Source organism: Atractosteus spatula, chromosome 15 (genome assembly GCF_055471065.1).
Source record: "Atractosteus spatula isolate fAtrSpa1 chromosome 15, fAtrSpa1.hap1, whole genome shotgun sequence".
NCBI classification, from domain to species: Eukaryota; Metazoa; Chordata; class Actinopteri; order Semionotiformes; family Lepisosteidae; genus Atractosteus; species Atractosteus spatula.
The window spans coordinates 20,945,217-20,966,472 of record NC_142720.1 but is presented as its reverse complement, the minus strand read 5'-3'; the positions used below and the strand labels follow the sequence as shown (position 1 = coordinate 20,966,472).

The window sequence follows — 21,256 nt, the reverse complement described above, 5'->3', positions numbered from 1 at the left end:
TGCTGGTCAAAGTGCGAGGTACAACAGTCTCATAATTCGGTGCAATAAAAAACAAATCGCTTTCCGCATTTCAGTCCTGAATGGAGGAGCAACGAGAACCAGATAGGAGGTAACGTTTCAAATGTCTTGCAATACTGCGATTGCTAATGTTTAAAAAGTGTATTTTGTCATAGCTGTTAAACCACGTGGGCCTCCAAAACCCGTGTGAATAAACAGAAGAAGGACATTTAAACGTATCATGATTGTTTGTGTAGCTCTATGCTTGAAAATCCCAGTGAAAATACTCAGTCACTGCAACGTGTTGCGAATGTCATATCGTATACCTACAGTTTTCCTTAAACTTTAGCATTATTGACCGGTCCTGGACTGGAGGGCCGATGTGTGGGGGGGGGTTTCCTCCAGCTAACAATGAAGTTTAGTAATTGATTCAAATGGGCCACTTTACCAACTTCCTTTAGCTCGTTTGGTGCTGATGCTTTTAGAGAGACCTGGAACATTTAGAAAAGGGCTGGCTCTCCAGGACCAGAATAAGACGAAGCTCAGCCCCAGGTTACTAACTGAACATTTCGTTGACCTAGTAATAAGATTCAGTGCATGCCTTTGTATTTTAAATCGTAAACACCCATTCATGTTCTAAACCACTTGATCCAACTCAGGGTCACGGGGGAGCTGGAGGCTCTCCTGGGAAGCACCAGAGGAAGGCGGGGTACACCCTGGATGGGACACCAGTCTGTCGCAGGGCAGGCAGAGACACAGACACACACTCACACTGCTGCCAATTTTCATACAGCAGCCCATTAACCTCCAAGTATGTCTTTTTTTTTTACAGTAGGAGGAAACTGGTACAACTAGAGGGAAACATGCAAACTCCACACAGACAGCACCCCAGGTCCAGAATTAAACCCAGGACCCCAGCACTGCAAGGCAGAAATTGCTCACCACTGCGCTACTATACCACTCAACTTGTAAACATGTTGTGGTATAAATTTTTAACTACTGCGCTCAATGAAGTAACTTGGGACTCCAACATTTGGCGCAGAAGGAGACCTGCATCAGGTCCAAGAACGTGTTAGTGCAATTAAGGGTTCAATTAAAGAGCATGACGTCACAGTCCTGATCGCTGCGAGCACCTGAGATCCTGAGGCACAGATTTTAACCCGGCTAGCCAGAATAACACATAGCTCCGGCCGTCACTTCGGAGCAAAAGAGCAGGCCGAGGTCCCCGTTAGAGCTCTCGACTCCCGACTGGGGTGGAGCTGGTTAAAACCACAGTCGGGACCCTACTGTATCTAGTCCGAGCGAGTTACTTCACGCAAAGCAGGTGGAGCTCCAGCTGTATACACTGGTCTCCGGGTCGTTGCTGTAATTGGGAATTGGCTCTCGGTCGGCTGATCTAGTTAAATAAAGGCATGCACGCTACGTATACTAAACTAGATCCATCTCTTTTCGTTTGTTAAGTTGGCGATTTCAAGTTATTTAAGAGTTCAAGAAACTGAAGGGCGGCTGTAACAAAGCTTTTAAAGCGATTATGTTCCCGGTCGTCGCGGCTCTCTGATCATGGCCAGAGCACGACACACCTCCAGTCCCCCAGGCGGCGCTGAAGAGACGCACCTCAACGCCGCCATGTATCCGTGTTGTTCGCTCCGAAACCTCTCCGCAATGCACAAGTTACCATCTTGCACGGGTTCCGATCACCTGTGATTAGTTTGCTTTTATGAGGCTTTGAATTAGACTCCAGGTATCAGGCAGTCATTGGCGCTTGGAATACGGGCGATGAAAGTAAACGCTGAGAGATGGTGAAAGTTGGTGAGCGCAGTGATGACAGCGTATTGTAGCGCAGCATATCAAGGCAATAATGCCACCGACAAGTCAAAACCTTATTGCTTATTGGAATTCATGGGTTTATGTTCAAGGTCGCTTCTGTCCGGGTTAGTAGGCATTTATAGATGCTGAATGTGCATGTTGATCACATACGCAGCTCCTTTGTCGGAAGAAGCTGTTCAAATATTTTTTTTTTTACATCTATGATGTATCATTCGTCTGTGTGCAACGTGTGTGCTGTTAAAGTGAAACGGAAAGGACAGCAGCAGTAAACCCATCATTTTCGGTTTTTTATTGTGGGCAAAGAGCGTTATTTTTCAATTCACCTTTTACAGAGTGATGATTTTCATTTGAAAACCACTTGAACTCAATATGAAATAACTTAATAAGGGCTCATCACGTCCGCCTAGTCCTCGAAGGTTTCAGTGTGCTGGGAAAAGACGAACAAAATCCCAGACGCTACGTTGAACACGTTCAGGATAGTTTAGTGGCAGGATTGTGCCAGGATTCCTGTGGTTTATTCAAGCCCGGAACCAGAGGTAAACAAGTCCTGCAATGTGTCTATATTTCGCTCAGTATATAGACTCTAATTGTATTAGAATATTCATCTTTATTCTCGGTATTTTCGGTCTCACCCTGTGTATTTAATACAGTAAATGCTGCTGGTGATATCCCACTTTGTCACCAGTTTAACAAACAGCAATGTTCTTTCTCAGAAGGACCTGTTCAGCCTGAAGGGCTAGATGCCCTGATTCTCTCAGGCAGGTACAGTGCGTACGCTTCCGTCGTCGTTAATGGGGAAGTACCGGCCTGACTGCCTGTTTGTCTCCTCTCTGTAGATGATGGTCTGAGTGTGGGAGATGGCTCACTTCCTGGCAGAACTCTGCCACACGGACCGTCTTGACCCCCTGCCAGTGTGGCAGAATGGCACCATCAGCCCCTGCTTCAGCCAGCTGTTTCTCAGTGCCTTGCCACACTCTGTCCTTGCTCTCTCCAGCGCCTGTTACCTGAGCACCCCCAGGTAGGCCAGCCTGCATGTGTCCAGGCCCTTTCACAGGCACGTTGTGCACGCTGTTGCTTAAATGATCTCGGGGTCTCCTTTGAACATGGCAAACGTAAAGATCGGACGATGGGATATTTCAGTGTATTTGATGTCATTGAATGTGCAAACGTAATTTATGAGCCCGCCTTCAGACGCTGTTGAGGGCCGGGTGCGAAGGCAGGAGTGGACGCGGTGACCGGCTGGTTTCTGTTCTCCTCCCCCGCAGCTGTGCGCCGGCCGGGGGCCCCCCGGCCTGGGGGTGGCGTTGCCGGGCCGCCGTGGCGGCGCTGCTAGCCCTGCTGTTCGCGGCAGACCTCGCAGTGTCCCCCCTCCTGCGGCAGCCCGCGCTCTACCTGGACGTGCTGGCCGATGGCGCCGCCGTCCTGGCGTGGCTCGTCCACTGTGGGGCGCTGGCGGCCCTGCGGAGATCCGCCTACGGAAGGGGCAGGGGCCCGCCGGAGCTGCTCGTCTCCGCCCTGCTGCCGGCCGCCGCCCTGGTGGTCAGTCTGGTGTCTTACCTGCGGGACCCCAGCTACCTGGACCCCGGGCGGCCCCTCCGGCTCCTGCGCCTGTCCGCGGCGTCTGCCCGGCTCCTCCTGCTGCTGCTCTACCTGCTGGCGTGTGCCGCCCCTGGCCCTGGGGCCCACGCATCCCTGTCCGTCAACGACTCGGAGCGCGCCCCCCTGCTGGCCGCTCCCGGTCCCGGCGGGCAGATCGTGGGCGAGGACGGCAGCGGCTGCATCTCCAGGCTCTTTTACCTCTGGCTGAACCCCCTGATGCAGCGGGGCCGGCGCAGGGAGCTGGAGAGCTACTCCGACCTCTACCTCCTGCCCAGCAGGCTGCGCACCTCAGCCGTGCGGGAGCACTTCGACCGCTGCTGGGAGAAGTGCAGGCCGGGGCCGGCGGCTCGGGCAGCAGGGCCGCGGGAGCTGGGGAGGAGCACTCAGAGTGGCGCGGCGGGCTGGCCAGAGCCGCCGGAGGCGCCCGGCGGGGAGGGAGGTGGCCATTCTCCTCCGACACCCGAGGTCAGGCTCCTGCGAGTGCTGCACGCGGCCTTCGGGACCAGGTACTACCTGCTGGGGGTGCTGAAGCTGGCGGGGAACATGCTTGGGTTTGCCGGGCCGTTGCTGTTGAACAGCCTGGTGAGCTTCATGGAGGCGGGCGCAGCGCCCCTGAGCCGAGGGGTGTGGTGCGCCCTGGGGCTCTTCGCCAGCACCTTCCTCGCCGCAGTCCTCCGCAACGTCTTCACCTTCGAGGTGTCCAAGATCTCCCTGGCGGCCCGCTCCGCCATCATCTCCGCCATCTACCGCAAGGCCCTGTGCGTCAGCGGCACCACCCTGGCCCGCTTCACCCTGGGCGAGGTGGTCAACTTCATGAGCACCGACACCGACCGCCTGGTCAACTTCTTCGGCAGCTTCCACGAGGTGTGGAGCCTCCCCGTCCAGTTCGCCATCACGCTCTACCTGCTGGACCAGCAGGTGGGCGTGGCCTTCCTGGGCGGGCTGGCCCTGGCGCTGCTGCTGGTGCCGCTCAACAAGGTGATCGCCAGCCGCATCATGGAGAATAACAAGAGCATGCTGAAGCACAAGGACAGCCGCGTCAAGGTAACCACTGACGGGCTCCGGCTTTGCTCCTGCGGGGACACGGGGCTTTCCACCTTTCATGCAAGCTCAGTGCTCAGTGAGCCAATTAATGGCTTGGTTAATCATGTTTAATGTGATGTTTAGCTGTTTAAATAAAACCTATTAGCTATTTATCTAAAACCTGGAAAGGCTGAGGCTTTCTGGGACCAAGGAGGAGACAACTGGTGTGTACTGTCTACAGTATGTCTCACCCTGCAGAGATTAAACTAGTGAAATCATAAAATTATCCTGAGATTTACCAGTAACCTTAAAATAACCATAACTTGTAACCTGTGCTCTGCTGACAATGCATGAAATGAAGCCAGGATCATCAGTGCTAAGAGTGGAATGATCATGCACTTTAAAAGGTTTTCTTTACTTGATGTCCGTGTCTAAATCAGCTGATGACTGAGGTCCTGTCTGGGATGCGGGTGATAAAGTTCTACACTTGGGAGAAGCACTTTGCGGAGAAGATCACTGGCTGCAGAAAGCAGGAGCTGGCACACCTCAAGACCATCAAATACCTGGATGCTGTGTGCGTCTACACCTGGGCAGCGCTGCCTGTTGTCATCTCCATTATCACCTTCATCACATATGTGCTGCTGGGCCATGAGCTCACTGCTGCCAAGGTCAGACTGGGTGTGTGTGCTGACGCCCTTCTTGACTGCTTGTACTTGAATAGCTCCCATTTGCACTTAAAACAGCGGTTCCCAATCCTGGTCCTGTCCCCGTCTCTTCCAAGACCTGCAATTCAAACTAGAATTCAAACTAATCCAGGAATACAATACACACTTAAAAGACTACTAAATTCTCTCTAGATCCATCTCTCTTTTCTAAATCCCATGCCAAACAAATCCTTTGCAAGTCTTCTTTATCTCTTCCTGACTTCTCAAACCTGAATGGGACATGGGACTGGCTGGCTACTGATGTTAAAGCACAGGGGTTAAACACTCTTGTGCAATCTAAACTCTCTGCAGTTTGGGATACCACTAACCCACTCCCTCCCTGACCTGCAGGGTCTTTCACACAGCACCCTGCCCTCTGCACCTGCCTGCTGTTATATTGACTGCTGCTCCTTCTGAGAAATCTCCCAAGGAAACACAGGGCCAATCAGGTGATCCCCTTCTGCCTGTGGAATGCCGTTCTCCAGGAGTCCGATCAGTCGATCAAGAGCTGGGAACACGCAGTTCAAATTAAAATTCTTATTATTAAATCAATGAAGGGTCTGACCGTGTACCTGAGAGCTCAGGTGTGTTGGTCCCCAGGACCAGGATTGGAAACCATTAACTTAAAAGAAGGTTTGTTTTAAAAACGTTTGCAACACGATTCCCCACAGATTCATTAGAGGCTATACTTCCTTTGTAAATAGCACTTAATGTCACTATCATTAACTGCGGCAGTTAACGTAAGCCTAAAGGGTTGTAAATATGTTCAGGCTAAAAACATGTATTACCAGGGAATGAATGCAAGTGAGGGTTGACTTTTAAATTACCTTAAATTACTTTTCGTATGGTTAACTGCTGCGGGCCCCTGCTCTCTTGCAGGTGTTTACTGCTCTGGCGTTAGTGGGGATGCTCATCATGCCCCTCAACAACTTCCCCTGGGTCCTGAACGGGACCATAGAGGCCAAGGTGTCTCTGGACCGAATCCAGCGTTTCCTGGAGCTGTCAGACCAGGATCTGGACGCCTATTACAGCTCAGGTGTGCTGGCGTCTGCTTGGCAGCGGGGGTTAGAGTGGGGGTGCAGACGCAGGCTCGGGCCCCGCCGCCACGCGCCCGGACTGCGCCAGTGTGGGGTCCCGCCGCGCGGTCGAGGTGGGTCCGAGCGTTAGCTGCTCGGGGGTCAAAGCAACGGCCGATTCCTGAAGATGAATTCTGTTTTCCCAGAGGTCCCGGCGGACCCCCAGACTGCCATCCAGCTGAAGCACGGAGCCTTCTCCTGGCTGGGCTCGGCCAGCGGGGACCCACCAGCAGGGGGCAGCCTGCAGCTGCACAGCCTCGACCTCACCGTCAGACAGGTCTGCCTCTTCCGCCGGCCGCCGCTTACGAAGACAGGGGCTTGACTCATCGTCACGCCATTGTCTTTCTTTTGATCATAACAGACTTACAACGGCTTGGCACTTTGACCGATTAACTTTTCTAAGCAGGAAAGTTTCTTCTAGATGTTTTTGAAAATCAGCATGCAAACAACGTTCGTTTCCTCCGCCATGGGGTGGAGCGGTGGCTCTGTGGCTCAGGATCTGCGCCTGTGGCTGGAGGGTTGCCTGTTCAAATCCCGCAGCCGGCAGAGGAATCCTACTCCGTCGGGCCCCTGAGCAAGGCCCTTAACCCCAGCTGCTCCAGGGGCGCTGTATAAATGGCTGACCCTGTGCTCTGACCCCAAACTTCTCCCCCTGTCTGTGTGTCTCATGGAGAGCAAGCTGGGGTATGCGGAAAGACGAATTCCTAATGCAAGAAATTGTATAGGGCCAATAAAAGTGATGTTATGTTATGTCTCTACAAAGAGACTCGGGGGTCTCCCCCATGTGATGCAGTGATCATTCTGTCCAACAGGGGGCGCTGGTTGCCGTGGTGGGGAAAGTGGGCTGTGGGAAGAGTTCTCTGCTGGCAGCCATCACTGGAGAACTGAACAGGTAACCAAAGGAATCAAAGAAAAGCAGGGCAGTGTCAGCTGCGGGAGGGGAAAGTACCCAGGCCAACCAGGTTGCGACTGTAAGTGGTGTCAGTGTACAAGTAGGAGGCACTTTCCCCACTGCGCCAGAATTTCCTGTCCAGTAGCTCTTGCAAGCCTACAGTAGTTTTGCGTGAGGTTCCGTCCTTTGGATGAGTCGTTAAACCAAGGTCCGTGGGCTTTAACAATCCGCTTGCACTGTCTGTAAGAGTAGAGTCCAACTCCCTAAAGGTTCACCTTTCATGAAGTCGCTGAAGCAACATTTTACTTACCTACCTCATCTGATGTGTTGTCTCACAAGAACAGGAGTGAGAGTGGTTCAGCTCCTGCAGCATAATAATTTGATACTGGCCTGGTGATTTTATTTGCTGCATCACTCACTTGGAAATGTAGAGCTAATCATGCGCACAGAAATATAAATATAAGTATGTGTAGTTGTGTAGAATCATTTTAGTACAAAATTACGAGGTGGAGAAGTTTGGAGTCAAACATTAAAGCTGCCAGAGTATTGGATTTGTAGTTCAACTGCAATAAGATGTGCAGAAAATATCATCTTCCTGCTTGTTTTTGCAAAGCCTGGCGAGAGCGGTGGCGTGTCGTTGCTGTAGCAGCTGCGTCCGCCAGCCCTAACGCTCTGTGCCTTTGCAGGTGTGGGGGGCTGCTGTACGTGCAGGACAGAGAGCTCGGCTTTGGCCTGGCCGCGCAGGAGCCCTGGATCCAGCACGCCAGCATCCGGGACAACATCCTCTTCGGCAGGGAGCACAGCGCCAGGCTGTACCAGGCCGTGCTGGAGGCCTGCGCGCTGACCGATGACCTCAATGTGAGTCGAGCTCTCTGCAGCAGGCGGCTGCACTGCCGGGGCTTGCACGCGCGGTGGTCTCGCTGAAGTGGGAACAGCTTTGGTTCGTGCGTTCTCCCTGTGTTTGTGTGGGTTTCCTCCAGGTGCTCCAGTTTCCCCCTAACAGTCCAAAAACATACTGGTCGGTGAATTGGCTCCTGGGAAAATTGGCCCTGGTGTGAGTATTTGTGTCTGTGTATCAGGCCTGTGATGGACTGGCGTCCCTTCCAGGGTGTGTCCTGCCTTGTGCCCATTGCTGGCTGGGACAGGCTCCAGCTCTCCCACAACCCTGAATTGGATAAAGTGGTTAGAAAATGGGTGGATTATGTAGCGATTATTCCAGTACCAGAACATAAAAAAGTAAGAGGCTGCAAATGAGAGGGAGACATTCAGTCCATCTAGCCCATTTGATAGTGATTAGTTTGATCCAAGGATCTCATCCAGCTGTTTCATGAAAATGTCAAGGTTATTGGCTAAAAGAGCATGGCAGGAAGGCCTATCGTTTCTGGTTTTAAAGTAATAAATCCTAAAACTGCCAGGGACGAATTGCATCCAACCTGAAGATGGCTTTTTAATGCCCTTAAATACTTTGTCTGTGTCATCCTCGAATTAGAAACAACAGACTCTGATCAAGGCAGTGCAGTAGCCCTGTCCGCATTATCAGCAGGGAACTCCTCAGCTGAGTAATGTCAGTAACAGTAACAGGAGCAGTGCCGGTCTGCTCTGCACCCTGCCTTTGCTCCGTGTGATTCAGTCCCGTCCAAGCTGGCTGTGGTAGAGCTCTGAAGGCCAAAGCTCCAGGGGTTGGGTTTGACGCGGCCTGCTCTGATTTTGCTGTTGTTCGTTTGCAGATTTTGCCATCAGGGGACCTGACTGAGGTCGGAGAAAATGGGGTGACTCTCAGCGGGGGACAGAAAGCCCGTCTTGCCTTAGCCAGAGCCGTTTACATGGTAAGGCAGTCTTGAACATTCCCGGACTGTTGTAGTCGTATTCGTGACCATTGAATGAGACCGTAATATTATCTTTAGTAAAACCTTCTTTTTCGGTTATTAAAAGTGGAAAAACTTGCTTTTTCCACGCCCTCCCCTTCCCAGGAAAAAGACGTTTATCTTCTTGACGACCCCTTGGCTGCTGTTGATGCTGATGTGGCCAGTCACCTACTGGAGAAATGCATTCTGGGAATCCTCAAGCACAAGACCAGAATCCTTTGCACGCACCGCGTTGAGTTTCTCGACAAGGCCGATGTCGTCGTCTTGATGGATGAGGGGAAGATTGTGAAAACTGGTACAGAACAAACCAAAGCTCTGGAACCTTGGCTTAGAAAATGAAACCAAAACCATTTACTCTTTCTAGATAAAAGAAGATGAGATATGATCTCAGTTTGTTAAATATTTTAAATTGATTGATTCTGATTAACTTTCACGTATAAGGATGTAAGGTGTTAAATAGAAGTGTTAATTTCACAAAGCACTATTTGTCTTCGTGAATTAACCCACCCTTGGCAGTCTGTCTTTAAATGTCACACTTGAAATGGCTCTTTTAATTCTTTGTGGATTTGGTTAGGATTGTGTTCTTTATTTCATTCCAGGAACCCCTGAGGAAATTCTTCCTCTGGTGGAAGCAGTTCCCAAAACCAGGAAGAATGATGATAATAGGAAGGAAAAAGGTATTATCATACCTGCAGAAATAAAGCCATGAAGTAATGGAAACAGGAGATATTGCACTGCTATGGGTTATTGATTGTTGTGCCAGTTTAATCTCAGTGGCATGCACAGCAACCCAACAGGACACTTCTAGCTTATGACAAGCTTGTCTAAGTGGTCCTGGAAGTCCGTATCCGCATCAGAAGTCCATACCGGAAGAAGTTGTTAAATTAGATTGATCATGTCATTTTCATTAGGTCATGAAAAGCTGAGTTAGAATGAAAATCTGCAGATACACTAACCCCCCAGGACTGGGATTGCCCACCCAGTAGGCCCATCAAAACACTAAAGCAATAAATGGTAATAATTATGATACCTTGGGTTCATGAAGGGTTTTCATATCCCAATCCACTTCTGCATGTAGCAGCCATACAGCACAGCCAATGAGCTAGATAAGTAAGGTGCTACATTTTCATTTAGTGAGGCACAAACTTTAAAGCACAGGGCCAGTGTCCAGCAGGTGTCCTGGGTCTCTTTAGAAAGAGGACCTCTGGGAAGAGGTGAGCTGGTCTTGTTAAGCTAATGATCAGCTCAGCTAGTCTACGAGCAGAACTGGTGGGATGAAGACCCGCAGTCACCATGGCGTTCCAGCCCTAGAGGTGTGTCCCTCTGCTTTAGACAGGCGACTGTGTGGTGACGTGCCTCTGACCGGGCATCAGTGTTTGTGGTCACAGTCGGGGCTGCTGTCTGCATGTTCTCCACAGGCTCTCCAGAATTCATGCTCTAAGAAAAGACCGTCCTTCCTTTCTAATGCACGGGGCAGAAACAGCCCTTCGCAATAGTCACGGCTGTCCCGGGAGTGCAGCCTGCAGGATGCAGATGTGCACCGCACGCGGACAGCGGCTCATGGCGCTGCTGGAGAGCCGGAGAGAGAGCTGAGCTGGGGGCCGCTCGGCTGGCGCGGATGGTGCTGAGGCCGGCCAGGGTCTCGGAGAAGTGCGTGTAGATGGGGGAGAGCGTGAGGCTGTAGAGGCGCTTGAGCTCCCGGGAGGAGTGCCGGTAGAAGCGCTGGATGAAGTAGTAGAGCCCAGCCAGGGGCAGCAGCACCAGCAGGATCCAGGGCAGGATGCCCAGCAGCCCGAACGCGTTGAGGATGACAGGCGTCCGTGCTTTCCTGTCGTTCCAGACGGCGCCGGGGACGAGCAGCGCGGCCCGCAGCCCGCGGACCGGGCGCCCGTGGAGGACAGCCTGCTCGGCGAGGAGCAGAAGCAGTCGGGCGTGGTGTCGCTGCGCGTCTACCGGGCCTACTGGCTGGCCGTGGGCAGCTGCCTGGCGCTGTCCATCCTCCTCTCGCTGCTGCTGATGCAAGGTGAGGACCAGCTGTCCCACCCCGAGGGGGCTGTCGTTCGCAAGTTCGGCTGCTGTTTGACACGGCTGTGTTGGCCCTCAGCATCGAAGAACGTCTCCGAGTGGTGGCTGTCCAACTGGGTGTCTCACCTGAAGAAGACGGACAACGTGTCCCTCGCAGAGGGTGACCCCTCCCTGCTTCACCTCTCACCCCGCTTGCTGCTCTTCTCTCTGGGAGGACTTCTGTGAGTTGCATGTGAATTTTATAATGCTGTCTAAGAGCCTGCCTGTCTTATTCGTATGTCGTTTTGTGCACTGAATTGTTAAATTTAGTAGCAAACTGAGGTGGAAACCGTTGGCTCTCTGTTTTCTGTATACTTGTATTTTAAGTCATTTTCTGAGCACATGTTCTCTGGAGCATGAGTAGTCGGATGCAGAAGATCCCTTTGAAACTGAAGTATGTGCTGGACCAAGACGCCTAGATGCTGGTCTATATTCTCTGTACTAAATAGCAGACAGAATGGTGGTGTCAGGCAGTATCCCAGCCCCAGAGGACTTTAGATATCTTTACACACAGATGTTGTTTGTCTTCAGCCTGTAAATAGAACCTGTTTAAATGAGACTATGATTCCCAAACCACATACCATTAACCGGAGTCACTCATTCATCCCACAGTGCCGAATGAATGACTACAGCGCTCTCTCCTTGTCTCCAAGGTCTCCTGTCACTCCGATGGGCTCGGCTCCCAGTCCCAACAGCTCCTCGGACCTGAAGTATTACCTGACTGTGTACGGCTCCATCGCTGCTGGCAACTCGGTGTTCACCGCCATCAGGGCCTTCCTGTTTGCCTACGGTGCCATCCGCGCAGCCACGGTCGTGCACGACAGGCTGCTGGACCGCGTGCTGAAGGTACGGGGCTGAGCCGCGGCGCGCGGAGCGACGCGCTGCCGAGACCCGCGCAAGCCCGGGGCCGTGGGCACAAAGCGGAAAAGCCCTGATCGTAGAAATGCAGCCCCATAACGCCTGCTGCAGCTCAGCCCGCTGTCTCCAGTCCGGCCCCAGCCGAGAGCAGATGTGGAGCTTGAAGGTGCCCCTGAATCAGGACTGAGGCTGTTGATGGCAGGCGACAAGGGAAGACGTAGAGGCGAACAGCTGCTCTTGCCCTCTTAAACCGCAGCAGTTAAAAAAAGGACTGGTCTCTCTAATTAAGCCTCCTCATTTCTTACTGACTTGATGGCAGCTGCAAACACCGGGTCTATTTTTGTGGGGAGCTGGGCTGAAGGTACAGATGTGTATTGATACCGCAGGGGAGCTGTTAGAGATGGAGGTCAGGTATTTGTGTTAGCTCATTCCTTGTCTCTCCCCTCCTGCGCCCCTCAGGCCACAGTGACCTTCTTTGACACCACACCCCTGGGCCGCATTGTGAACCGCTTCTCCTCTGACCTGTACAGCGTGGACGACACGCTGCCTTTCATCCTCAACATCTTGCTGGCCAACGCGTTCGGGCTGCTGGGCATGCTGGTGGTCATGAGCTATGGCCTGCCCTGGATCCTGCTGGTGCTGCTGCCCCTGGCTGGGCTCTACTACTTCATCCAGCGCTTCTACCGGCACTCCTCCCGGGAGCTCAAGCGCCTCTACAGCCTCACGCTCTCCCCCATCTACACGCACTTCTCCGAGACCCTGACCGGCCTCAGCACCATCCGCGCCAGCCGAGCGGCCCCCAGGTCAGCTCTCTCTCCGGCTCTCTGATAGGGCTCTGACAGCGGCACAGAGATCCGACGGTGACTCTGGGCTCTGATAGGATTACAGGGTTCTGACAGCGACACAGGGCTCTTGACAGATACTAGTCTGACAGCGGCACAGGGCTCTGACAGCGACACAGGGCTCTTGACAGACACTAGTCTGACAGCGGCACAGGGCTCTGACAGCGACACAGGGCTCTTGACAGACACTAGTCTGACAGCGGCACAGGGCTCTGACAGCGACACAGGGCTCTTGACAGACACTAGTCTGACAGCGGCACAGGGCTCTGACAGCGACACAGGGCTCTTGACAGACACTAGTCTGACAGCGGCACAGGGCTCTGACAGCGACACAGGGCTCTTGACAGATACTAGTCTGACAGCGGCACAGGGCTCTGACAGCGACACAGGGCTCTTGACAGATACTAGTCTGACAGCGGCACAGGACTCTGACAGCGACACAGGGCTCTTGACAGACACTAGTCTGACAGCGGCACAGGACTCTTGACAGCGACACAGGGCTCTTGACAGACACTAGTCTGACAGCGGCACAGGGCTCTGACAGCGACACAGGGCTCTTGACAGACACTAGTCTGACAGCGGCACAGGGCTCTGACAGCGACACAGGGCTCTTGACAGACACTAGTCTGACAGCGGCACAGGGCTCTGACAGCGACACAGGGCTCTTGACAGACACTAGTCTGACAGCGGCACAGGGCTCTGACAGCGACACAGGGCTCTTGACAGACACTAGTCTGACAGCGGCACAGGGCTCTGACAGCGACACAGGGCTCTTGACAGATACTAGTCTGACAGCGGCACAGGGCTCTGACAGCGACACAGGGCTCTTGACAGACACTAGTCTGACAGCGGCACAGGGCTCTGACAGCGACACAGGGCTCTTGACAGACACTAGTCTGACAGCGGCACAGGGCTCTGACAGCGACACAGGGCTCTTGACAGACACTAGTCTGACAGCGGCACAGGGCTCTGACAGCGGCACAGGGCTCTTGACAGACACTAGTCTGACAGCGGCACAGGGCTCTGACAGCGACACAGGGCTCTTGACAGACACTAGTCTGACAGCGGCACAGGGCTCTGACAGCGACACAGGGCTCTTGACAGACACTAGTCTGACAGCGGCACAGGGCTCTGACAGCGACACAGGGCTCTTGACAGACACTAGTCTGACAGCGGCACAGGGCTCTGACAGCGACACAGGGCTCTTGACAGATACTAGTCTGACAGCGGCACAGGGCTCTGACAGCGACACAGGGCTCTTGACAGATACTAGTCTGACAGCGGCACAGGACTCTGACAGCGACACAGGGCTCTTGACAGACACTAGTCTGACAGCGGCACAGGACTCTTGACAGCGACACAGGGCTCTTGACAGACACTAGTCTGACAGCGGCACAGGGCTCTGACAGCGACACAGGGCTCTTGACAGATACTAGTCTGACAGCGGCACAGGGCTCTGACAGCGACACAGGGCTCTTGACAGACACTAGTCTGACAGCGGCACAGGGCTCTGACAGCGACACAGGGCTCTTGACAGACACTAGTCTGACAGCGGCACAGGGCTCTGACAGCGACACAGGGCTCTTGACAGACACTAGTCTGACAGCGGCACAGGGCTCTGACAGCGACACAGGGCTCTTGACAGACACTAGTCTGACAGCGGCACAGGGCTCTGACAGCGACACAGGGCTCTTGACAGATACTAGTCTGACAGCGGCACAGGGCTCTGACAGCGACACAGGGCTCTGACAGCGACACAGGGCTCTTGACAGATACTAGTCTGACAGCGGCACAGGGCTCTGACAGCGGCACAGGGCTCTGACAGCGACACAGGGCTCTTGACAGATACTAGTCTGACAGCGGCACAGGGCTCTGACAGCGGCACAGGGCTCTGACAGCGACACAGGGCTCTTGACAGATACTAGTCTGACAGCGGCACAGGGCTCTGACAGCGACACAGGGCTCTTGACAGACACTAGTCTGACAGCGGCACAGGGCTCTGACAGCGACACAGGGCTCTTGACAGACACTAGTCTGACAGCGGCACAGGGCTCTGACAGCGGCACAGGGCTCTTGACAGATACTAGTCTGACAGCGGCACAGGGCTCTGACAGCGACACAGGGCTCTTGACAGACACTAGTCTGACAGCGGCACAGGGCTCTGACAGCGACACAGGGCTCTTGACAGACACTAGTCTGACAGCGGCACAGGGCTCTGACAGCGACACAGGGCTCTTGACAGACACTAGTCTGACAGCGGCACAGGGCTCTGACAGCGACACAGGGCTCTTGACAGATACTAGTCTGACAGCGGCACAGGGCTCTGACAGCGACACAGGGCTCTTGACAGACACTAGTCTGACAGCGGCACAGGGCTCTGACAGCGACACAGGGCTCTTGACAGACACTAGTCTGACAGCGGCACAGGGCTCTGACAGCGACACAGGGCTCTTGACAGACACTAGTCTGACAGCGGCACAGGGCTCTGACAGCGACACAGGGCTCTTGACAGACACTAGTCTGACAGCGGCACAGGGCTCTGACAGCGACACAGGGCTCTTGACAGACACTAGTCTGACAGCGGCACAGGGCTCTGACAGCGACACAGGGCTCTTGACAGACACTAGTCTGACAGCGGCACAGGGCTCTGACAGCGACACAGGGCTCTTGACAGATACTAGTCTGACAGCGGCACAGGGCTCTGACAGCGACACAGGGCTCTTGACAGATACTAGTCTGACAGCGGCACAGGGCTCTGACAGCGACACAGGGCTCTTGACAGACACTAGTCTGACAGCGGCACAGGGCTCTGACAGCGACACAGGGCTCTTGACAGACACTAGTCTGACAGCGGCACAGGGCTCTGACAGCGACACAGGGCTCTTGACAGACACTAGTCTGACAGCGGCACAGGGCTCTGACAGCGACACAGGGCTCTTGACAGACACTAGTCTGACAGCGGCACAGGGCTCTGACAGCGACACAGGGCTCTTGACAGACACTAGTCTGACAGCGGCACAGGGCTCTGACAGCGACACAGGGCTCTTGACAGATACTAGTCTGACAGCGGCACAGGGCTCTTGACAGACACTAGTCTGACAGCGGCACAGGGCTCTGACAGCGACACAGGGCTCTTGACAGACACTAGTCTGACAGCGGCACAGGGCTCTGACAGCGACACAGGGCTCTTGACAGACACTAGTCTGACAGCGGCACAGGGCTCTGACAGCGACACAGGGCTCTTGACAGACACTAGTCTGACAGCGGCACAGGGCTCTGACAGCGACACTTTTCCCACACCTGGCAGAATCAGTCCTACTAGGAGAGGGAGATGGGAACTCAGTTGAGCTGGCAGCCCAGTACATGATCTCCTGTCATACCCTGAGGAACAGTGAGCCTCTCAATAATGTTCTATGTGTTGTATGTGAATGTGTTATGATACGTTTGTATTGTACATATCTGTAGATGTTGTGTTGATAGTATACTGTAATTCATTGGTCTTGCCAGTAAAGCTGCTTGAATTGAATTGACACAGGGCTCTGCCAGCAATAATGGGATCTAACACTGTCACGTGGTTCTGATATTGACACTAGTTTCTTAGGAAAAGCACGGACCTGTGTGTTTGAGTTGATGTGCTGGTGTCCAGAGTGGAATGGGATAATGCTGTGGAGCCTGCTGTCCCGCAGGTTCGAGCAGGAGAATGAAAGCCGCCTGGAGAGGAACCAGCGCTGTCTGTTTGCCAGCAACGCGGCCATGCAGTGGCTGGACATTCGGCTGCAGATGATTGGAGTTGCCGTGGTAACCGGCATTGCGGTCATTGCGGTGATCCAGCACCAGAAAAAATCCATTGATCCAGGTGAGCGAGACACTTGTCGGCAGTCCTTTTTCTCTCCTTGTCTGTCACTGTTGATGTGACGCCAAAGGGCAGTAGTGCCATCTGCTGGTCATTGTTGGCACTTTTTTTAACCCTTGCGGGAAGGGATGTGCGACTCACCACATTGTGCTGAGGGTCCCGGTTGTCGCAGTTTAATTATTATTCAGTGCAGCCATCTGTTCATGTAAAGTTCTCACGTGGCACATATCCTTTAGTAAAGGAAACTTTCTAGCAGCAGCCGTGTCTTTTTATATCTATGTTCTAATTATATAATATTATAATATCTCTTATGAAGAAGAAAATGCCCGGTTGTTTTGGGACAGTGCACTACAATTGAAAGCTGCTGTACTAGAAGATTTCTGTTGAGGATCACTGTGATGCCTTGGGCCGCAGCAGCACTGATTTTGCTATAAGTTCTCTGTGGTTTCGCTCTTCCTGTGCTTTTCCGCAGGCCTGGTGGGGCTGTCCCTGTCCTACGCCCTCTCCATCACCAGCCTGCTGTCCGGACTGATCTTCAGCTTCACACAGACAGAGACTCAGATGGTGAGCGTGGAGCGGACCGAGGAGTACTCCACCGACACTCCCATAGAGCCGCAGGGGGGCTGTGTTGAGGTAAGAGTGCTCGGGCGGGCTCGGCGACGCTGGCACAAGTCCCGTTCCTGAGAGCAAACACGTTTCAGGGCCCAAGGGCGGGGATGAACTCAGGAGAGCTGACTAGGGGCGGTGCAGTGGCTCTGTGGCTAAGGATCTGCGCCAGAGGAATCCTACTCCATTGGGCCCCTGAGCAAGGGCCCTTAACCCCAGCTGCTCCAGGGGCGCCGTATAAACGGCTGACCCTGCGCTCTGACCCCCAGCTTCTCTCCCTGTCTGTGTGTCTCATGGAGAGCATGCTGGGGTCTGTGGAAAGACAAATTCCTAATACAAGAAATTATATATGACCAATAAAGTGATCTTATCTTATCTTTACCAATTGCTCACCGATACCTTCTATTATAAAGTCCATAAAATGGCGTTGATGTTTCCAGGCTCGCCTGGTCAGGAAAGATCGCTAGCATTGAGCACACAGCTGGCTCGCTGCCCCGATCGGTCATTAGCCGTGTCCTGTATACAGGGGGCTGGTCAGGGTTAGGAGCAAAGTCTGGCCAGTGGTGACCTGTTACCTGCTGTGTTGCCCCAGGTTCCCCCCGGCTGGCCCCACAGAGGGCAGATCGAGTTCCAGCAGGTGGTGCTGGTGTACCGGGCGGGGCTGCCCAACGCCCTGGACGGGGTGAGCGTGGTGATCCGGCCCGGAGAGAAGGTGGGGATCGTGGGGCGGACCGGCTCAGGGAAGTCCACCATGTTCCTGGCGCTGTTCCGCATGGTGGAGCTGAGCGGCGGGCAGATCCTCATCGACGGCGTGGACACCCGGCTGCTGGGCCTGACCGATCTCCGGTGAGCCTCCCCCCGGCCGCTCGCCGGCGCGCGTGAGGAAGCAGGCCCCGCGCGTGTCCTTGTGCAGCTCGGCGAGCCGAGTATCCTCTCCCTGTTGTTTCCTTGCAAGTTTTCTGGTCTGTTGGTGTGTGTCCCTGAACTGCCTGACGATGGAGCAAAGGCTTCTGAGAAAGTCCGGTCTGCAGCCAGGCTGCCGTTGTACTCCAGCAACAGACAGAGTCTGATGCGTCGCCTGCACCTCCTTCCCGAGCCGATCGCGACTGGCCCCAGGCCGAGCCGAGCAGGAGTCATTGCGGTGTCTGCGCAGGTCCCAGCTGGCCGTCATCCCCCAGGACCCCTTCCTGTTCAGCGGGACGGTGCGGGAGAACCTGGACCCCTGCGGCCGCCAGCCTGACGCCGCCCTGCTGGAGGTGCTGGAGGAGTGCCACCTGACGGAGGCCGTCGCCAGGATGGGTGAGGAGCCAGGCCGAGTCTGAGGACAGGAAGGAGAAACAGAAACTATGAATGGGACACATTGAGGCAGCAGTGGCTGTATGAGAAGATTGTTACCATGTGGTGTTGAAAGTGTAGAATTTAAATCAAGGACTGTTACTGTATATTCAAATTGTGTAACACCCTAAGGCATCATCTACACAATATCAAAATATTGTGTACAATTTTAGTCAGTATATAAAATATATATCTGTTACGTAATCAGGCAGACTATATAGACCAACCAGATACACAAAACATGCTGGCGCTTAAGGGAATGTGCTACACTACTGGGGAGTGCACTTCAAATCAAGAACGGGAGAAACTTCTCTACCCAAAGAGTTGTGGGAGTGTGGAACAAGTTCCCCGGACCCAGCAAGGATCTTGCACGAAAAAGCTGGGTGAGATTATTGGATCGATTAGCTGCTCACTATCAGAAACAGACTAGATGAGCCGAATGGCCTGTCTTTTGTAACGAGTCTGGCGTTCTTTACTATGTTACTGAGAGATCAGGAAGGACCAGGCCCTCCAGGAATTGAATATGAGATCCCAGGCTCGTCTTGCCGGAGCTGGCCCAGTCAGGGATTCTCCGGTTCGTGCAACAGGCTGCAGGCAGCACGGGGGCAGCTGGGGTCCTGCTGCGTGCTGAGCACCGTGTGTTACTGACACTCTTCTCCTGGCCGGCAGGGGGTCTGGCTGCGGAGGTGGGAGAGAAAGGGAAGAGCCTGTCTCTGGGACAGCGCCAGCTGCTGTGCCTGGCACGGGCTCTGCTGACGCAAGCCAAGGTACCGGTGCAGCCCCACCTTCACTCGGGGCGAAGCGAGGGCAGGTCTGTCTGAGGGAATCAGCCAGACAGACCAGGCGGCGCACACTCATGAACTGCACTGCAGTGCTAACCTGAAATATTAAAGACGTGCATGTTTTCGCCCTTAGGATTTCTGTAACGCTATCCTCTTAACTGTCTGGGAATATTCTGATGAGAAGTCATGATATGAAAGCACAAACAGGTTTTTTAGTAACACCATTAGAAGTCATTTTTTGTTAGGAAAAAACAGCATAGGTTCTGAAATGTGTTCCAGGCATTTACTCAGTATCATCAAACAATACACATCCACTTTGACTTTTCATAGGAAAACACTGTCCTTTCTTATCTCTACTCGTTAATGCTGTTGGGCCTTCCTTGTTTTTAATGATTCCTTTTCTCTGTCTGAAGATACTGTGTATTGACGAAGCTACAGCCAGCGTTGATCAGAAAACTGACAGACTCCTGCAGCAGACAATCCGGGAGAAATTCAGAGAGAAAACAGTCCTCACGATTGCTCACAGGTGCTTTATGCCTGCGTGCTGAACCAGGATGCTATACTGTTATTGATGCATGACGGTGTCTACAGATCATTGGTGATGATAATGAGAATGATAGTGGCCAGATAAATTAGAGATAATTGTTTCTTTTAGTAAGGAAAATGGTTTAAAAATGTTTTAAATGTAACTTTGTTCCAACCACACACTTATTCTCAAATGCATGCATTTTTTTATCATCGTGAAGAGTCAATGACGTGGTCTTTTGTCAGGGTGGTTGTTCTTTATCTCTGCCTGTGTATCCCACCTAACAGGTGGCTGCAGTCCTGCTTGGGCGTGTCTGTCGTGTCATTACAGTTTTTTCCGTCATGTCTTTCCCCACAGAATCAACACAATCATGGATTCTGACAAGGTGCTCGTGATGCATGCTGGGAAGGTGGCGGAGTTTGAGTCTCCCAGCATCCTGTGCCAGCGGGAGGACTCTATTTTCTACAGGCTGGTGCACGGCCACAGCGACTGACGGCACCCAGCACAGAGCTGGGCTCAGGGGAGACTGCCCACTGACCACGACGAGCACGCTGCTGTTGAAGAACTCGGCTCCTGGCGGAGAGCTGGAATACTGCAGGCAGAAGCCCTTCCTGTCCGGGTCAAAACCCACTCATTTTAGATGAGGAGCTGGAACTTTTTAATACTGTCTCGTATGTGACTTGTATGTTATGAGGGTTTTTAATTAAACCTGTCTTGAGTCTGAATTTTGAAAATTCAGCCAAGTGTACAGTAATTATACGGTGTTGCAATGCAACACTAAGGTGTTACTGCACATTCAAAAGAACTTTCAATTGTTTTATGTCTGTTAAGTATCATACAGAAGCAATAATGGTTGTGGGCCGAGGACTTTGATATTTTAATTCTTTTTCTTCTCTGCTGAAGTAGAGAAAGAAATAAATTAGCTTTAAAAAGCGTTCCTCAGTCATTTTATGACTGACGTTTTATACTGCAGATGTTGAAGCCTTCTTGAATTTCTAGGAGCTTTGTCCACCTGGCTCTGTCTGCCAGGTGGTAATGAGCAGGCATTCAGAGTTCACTGAGTGACTGTCGGCACTGCTGCCTCACAGATCGTGGGCCCTGGGCTCAGTCCCAGACTGGAGAGCCTTCTGGGTGGAGTTTGCATGTTGTTTGCTTGCATTACCTTCAGTTCCCTCACTTTCCTCCCACTTAAAGACATCCCGATTGGTTAAATTGTCACTGTGTGCAGGTGCACGGAACATGGAACTCTTTGCTTCCTGAATAGGAATAATGCGACTGTTACCATGAAAAAATATCTTTCTGGTTATGGATAGATGCCTTATCTGAATTTAGTGAAGAGTGGCCATTGTCCTCTGAGTTGAGGATGATTTTTGTTTTTACATGCAATGACTTTAAACACCGTACTTG

General features: G+C 52.9%; 1 protein-coding gene across 4 annotated transcripts; it reads left to right on the top strand.

The window, feature by feature from the left end:
• Positions 1-82: 82 nt before the first annotated feature.
• On the top strand, positions 83-20,820 carry abcc10 (ATP binding cassette subfamily C member 10). 4 transcript variants are annotated; one of them, XM_088933737.1, is made up of 22 exons: positions 83-109; positions 2,661-2,842; positions 3,090-4,467; positions 4,887-5,114; positions 6,030-6,186; positions 6,373-6,503; positions 7,039-7,118; positions 7,805-7,976; positions 8,846-8,944; positions 9,089-9,278; positions 9,583-9,660; positions 10,824-11,006; positions 11,088-11,229; positions 11,701-11,893; positions 12,365-12,708; positions 16,434-16,603; positions 17,073-17,233; positions 17,799-18,052; positions 18,360-18,505; positions 19,211-19,308; positions 19,737-19,849; positions 20,207-20,820. In XM_088933737.1, exons 2-22 carry the CDS (start codon positions 2,682-2,684, stop codon positions 20,340-20,342), a joined length of 4,614 nt encoding a protein of 1,537 aa, XP_088789863.1. In that variant the 5' UTR covers positions 83-109; positions 2,661-2,681; the 3' UTR covers positions 20,343-20,820. The 4 variants fall into 4 exon arrangements, with proteins under 4 accessions (XP_088789863.1, XP_088789861.1, XP_088789862.1 ...); XM_088933735.1 differs by lacking the exon at positions 83-109 and adding an exon at positions 1,655-1,928; XM_088933736.1 differs by lacking the exon at positions 83-109 and adding an exon at positions 1,690-1,806.
• The last annotated feature ends 436 nt before the right edge of the window (positions 20,821-21,256 follow it).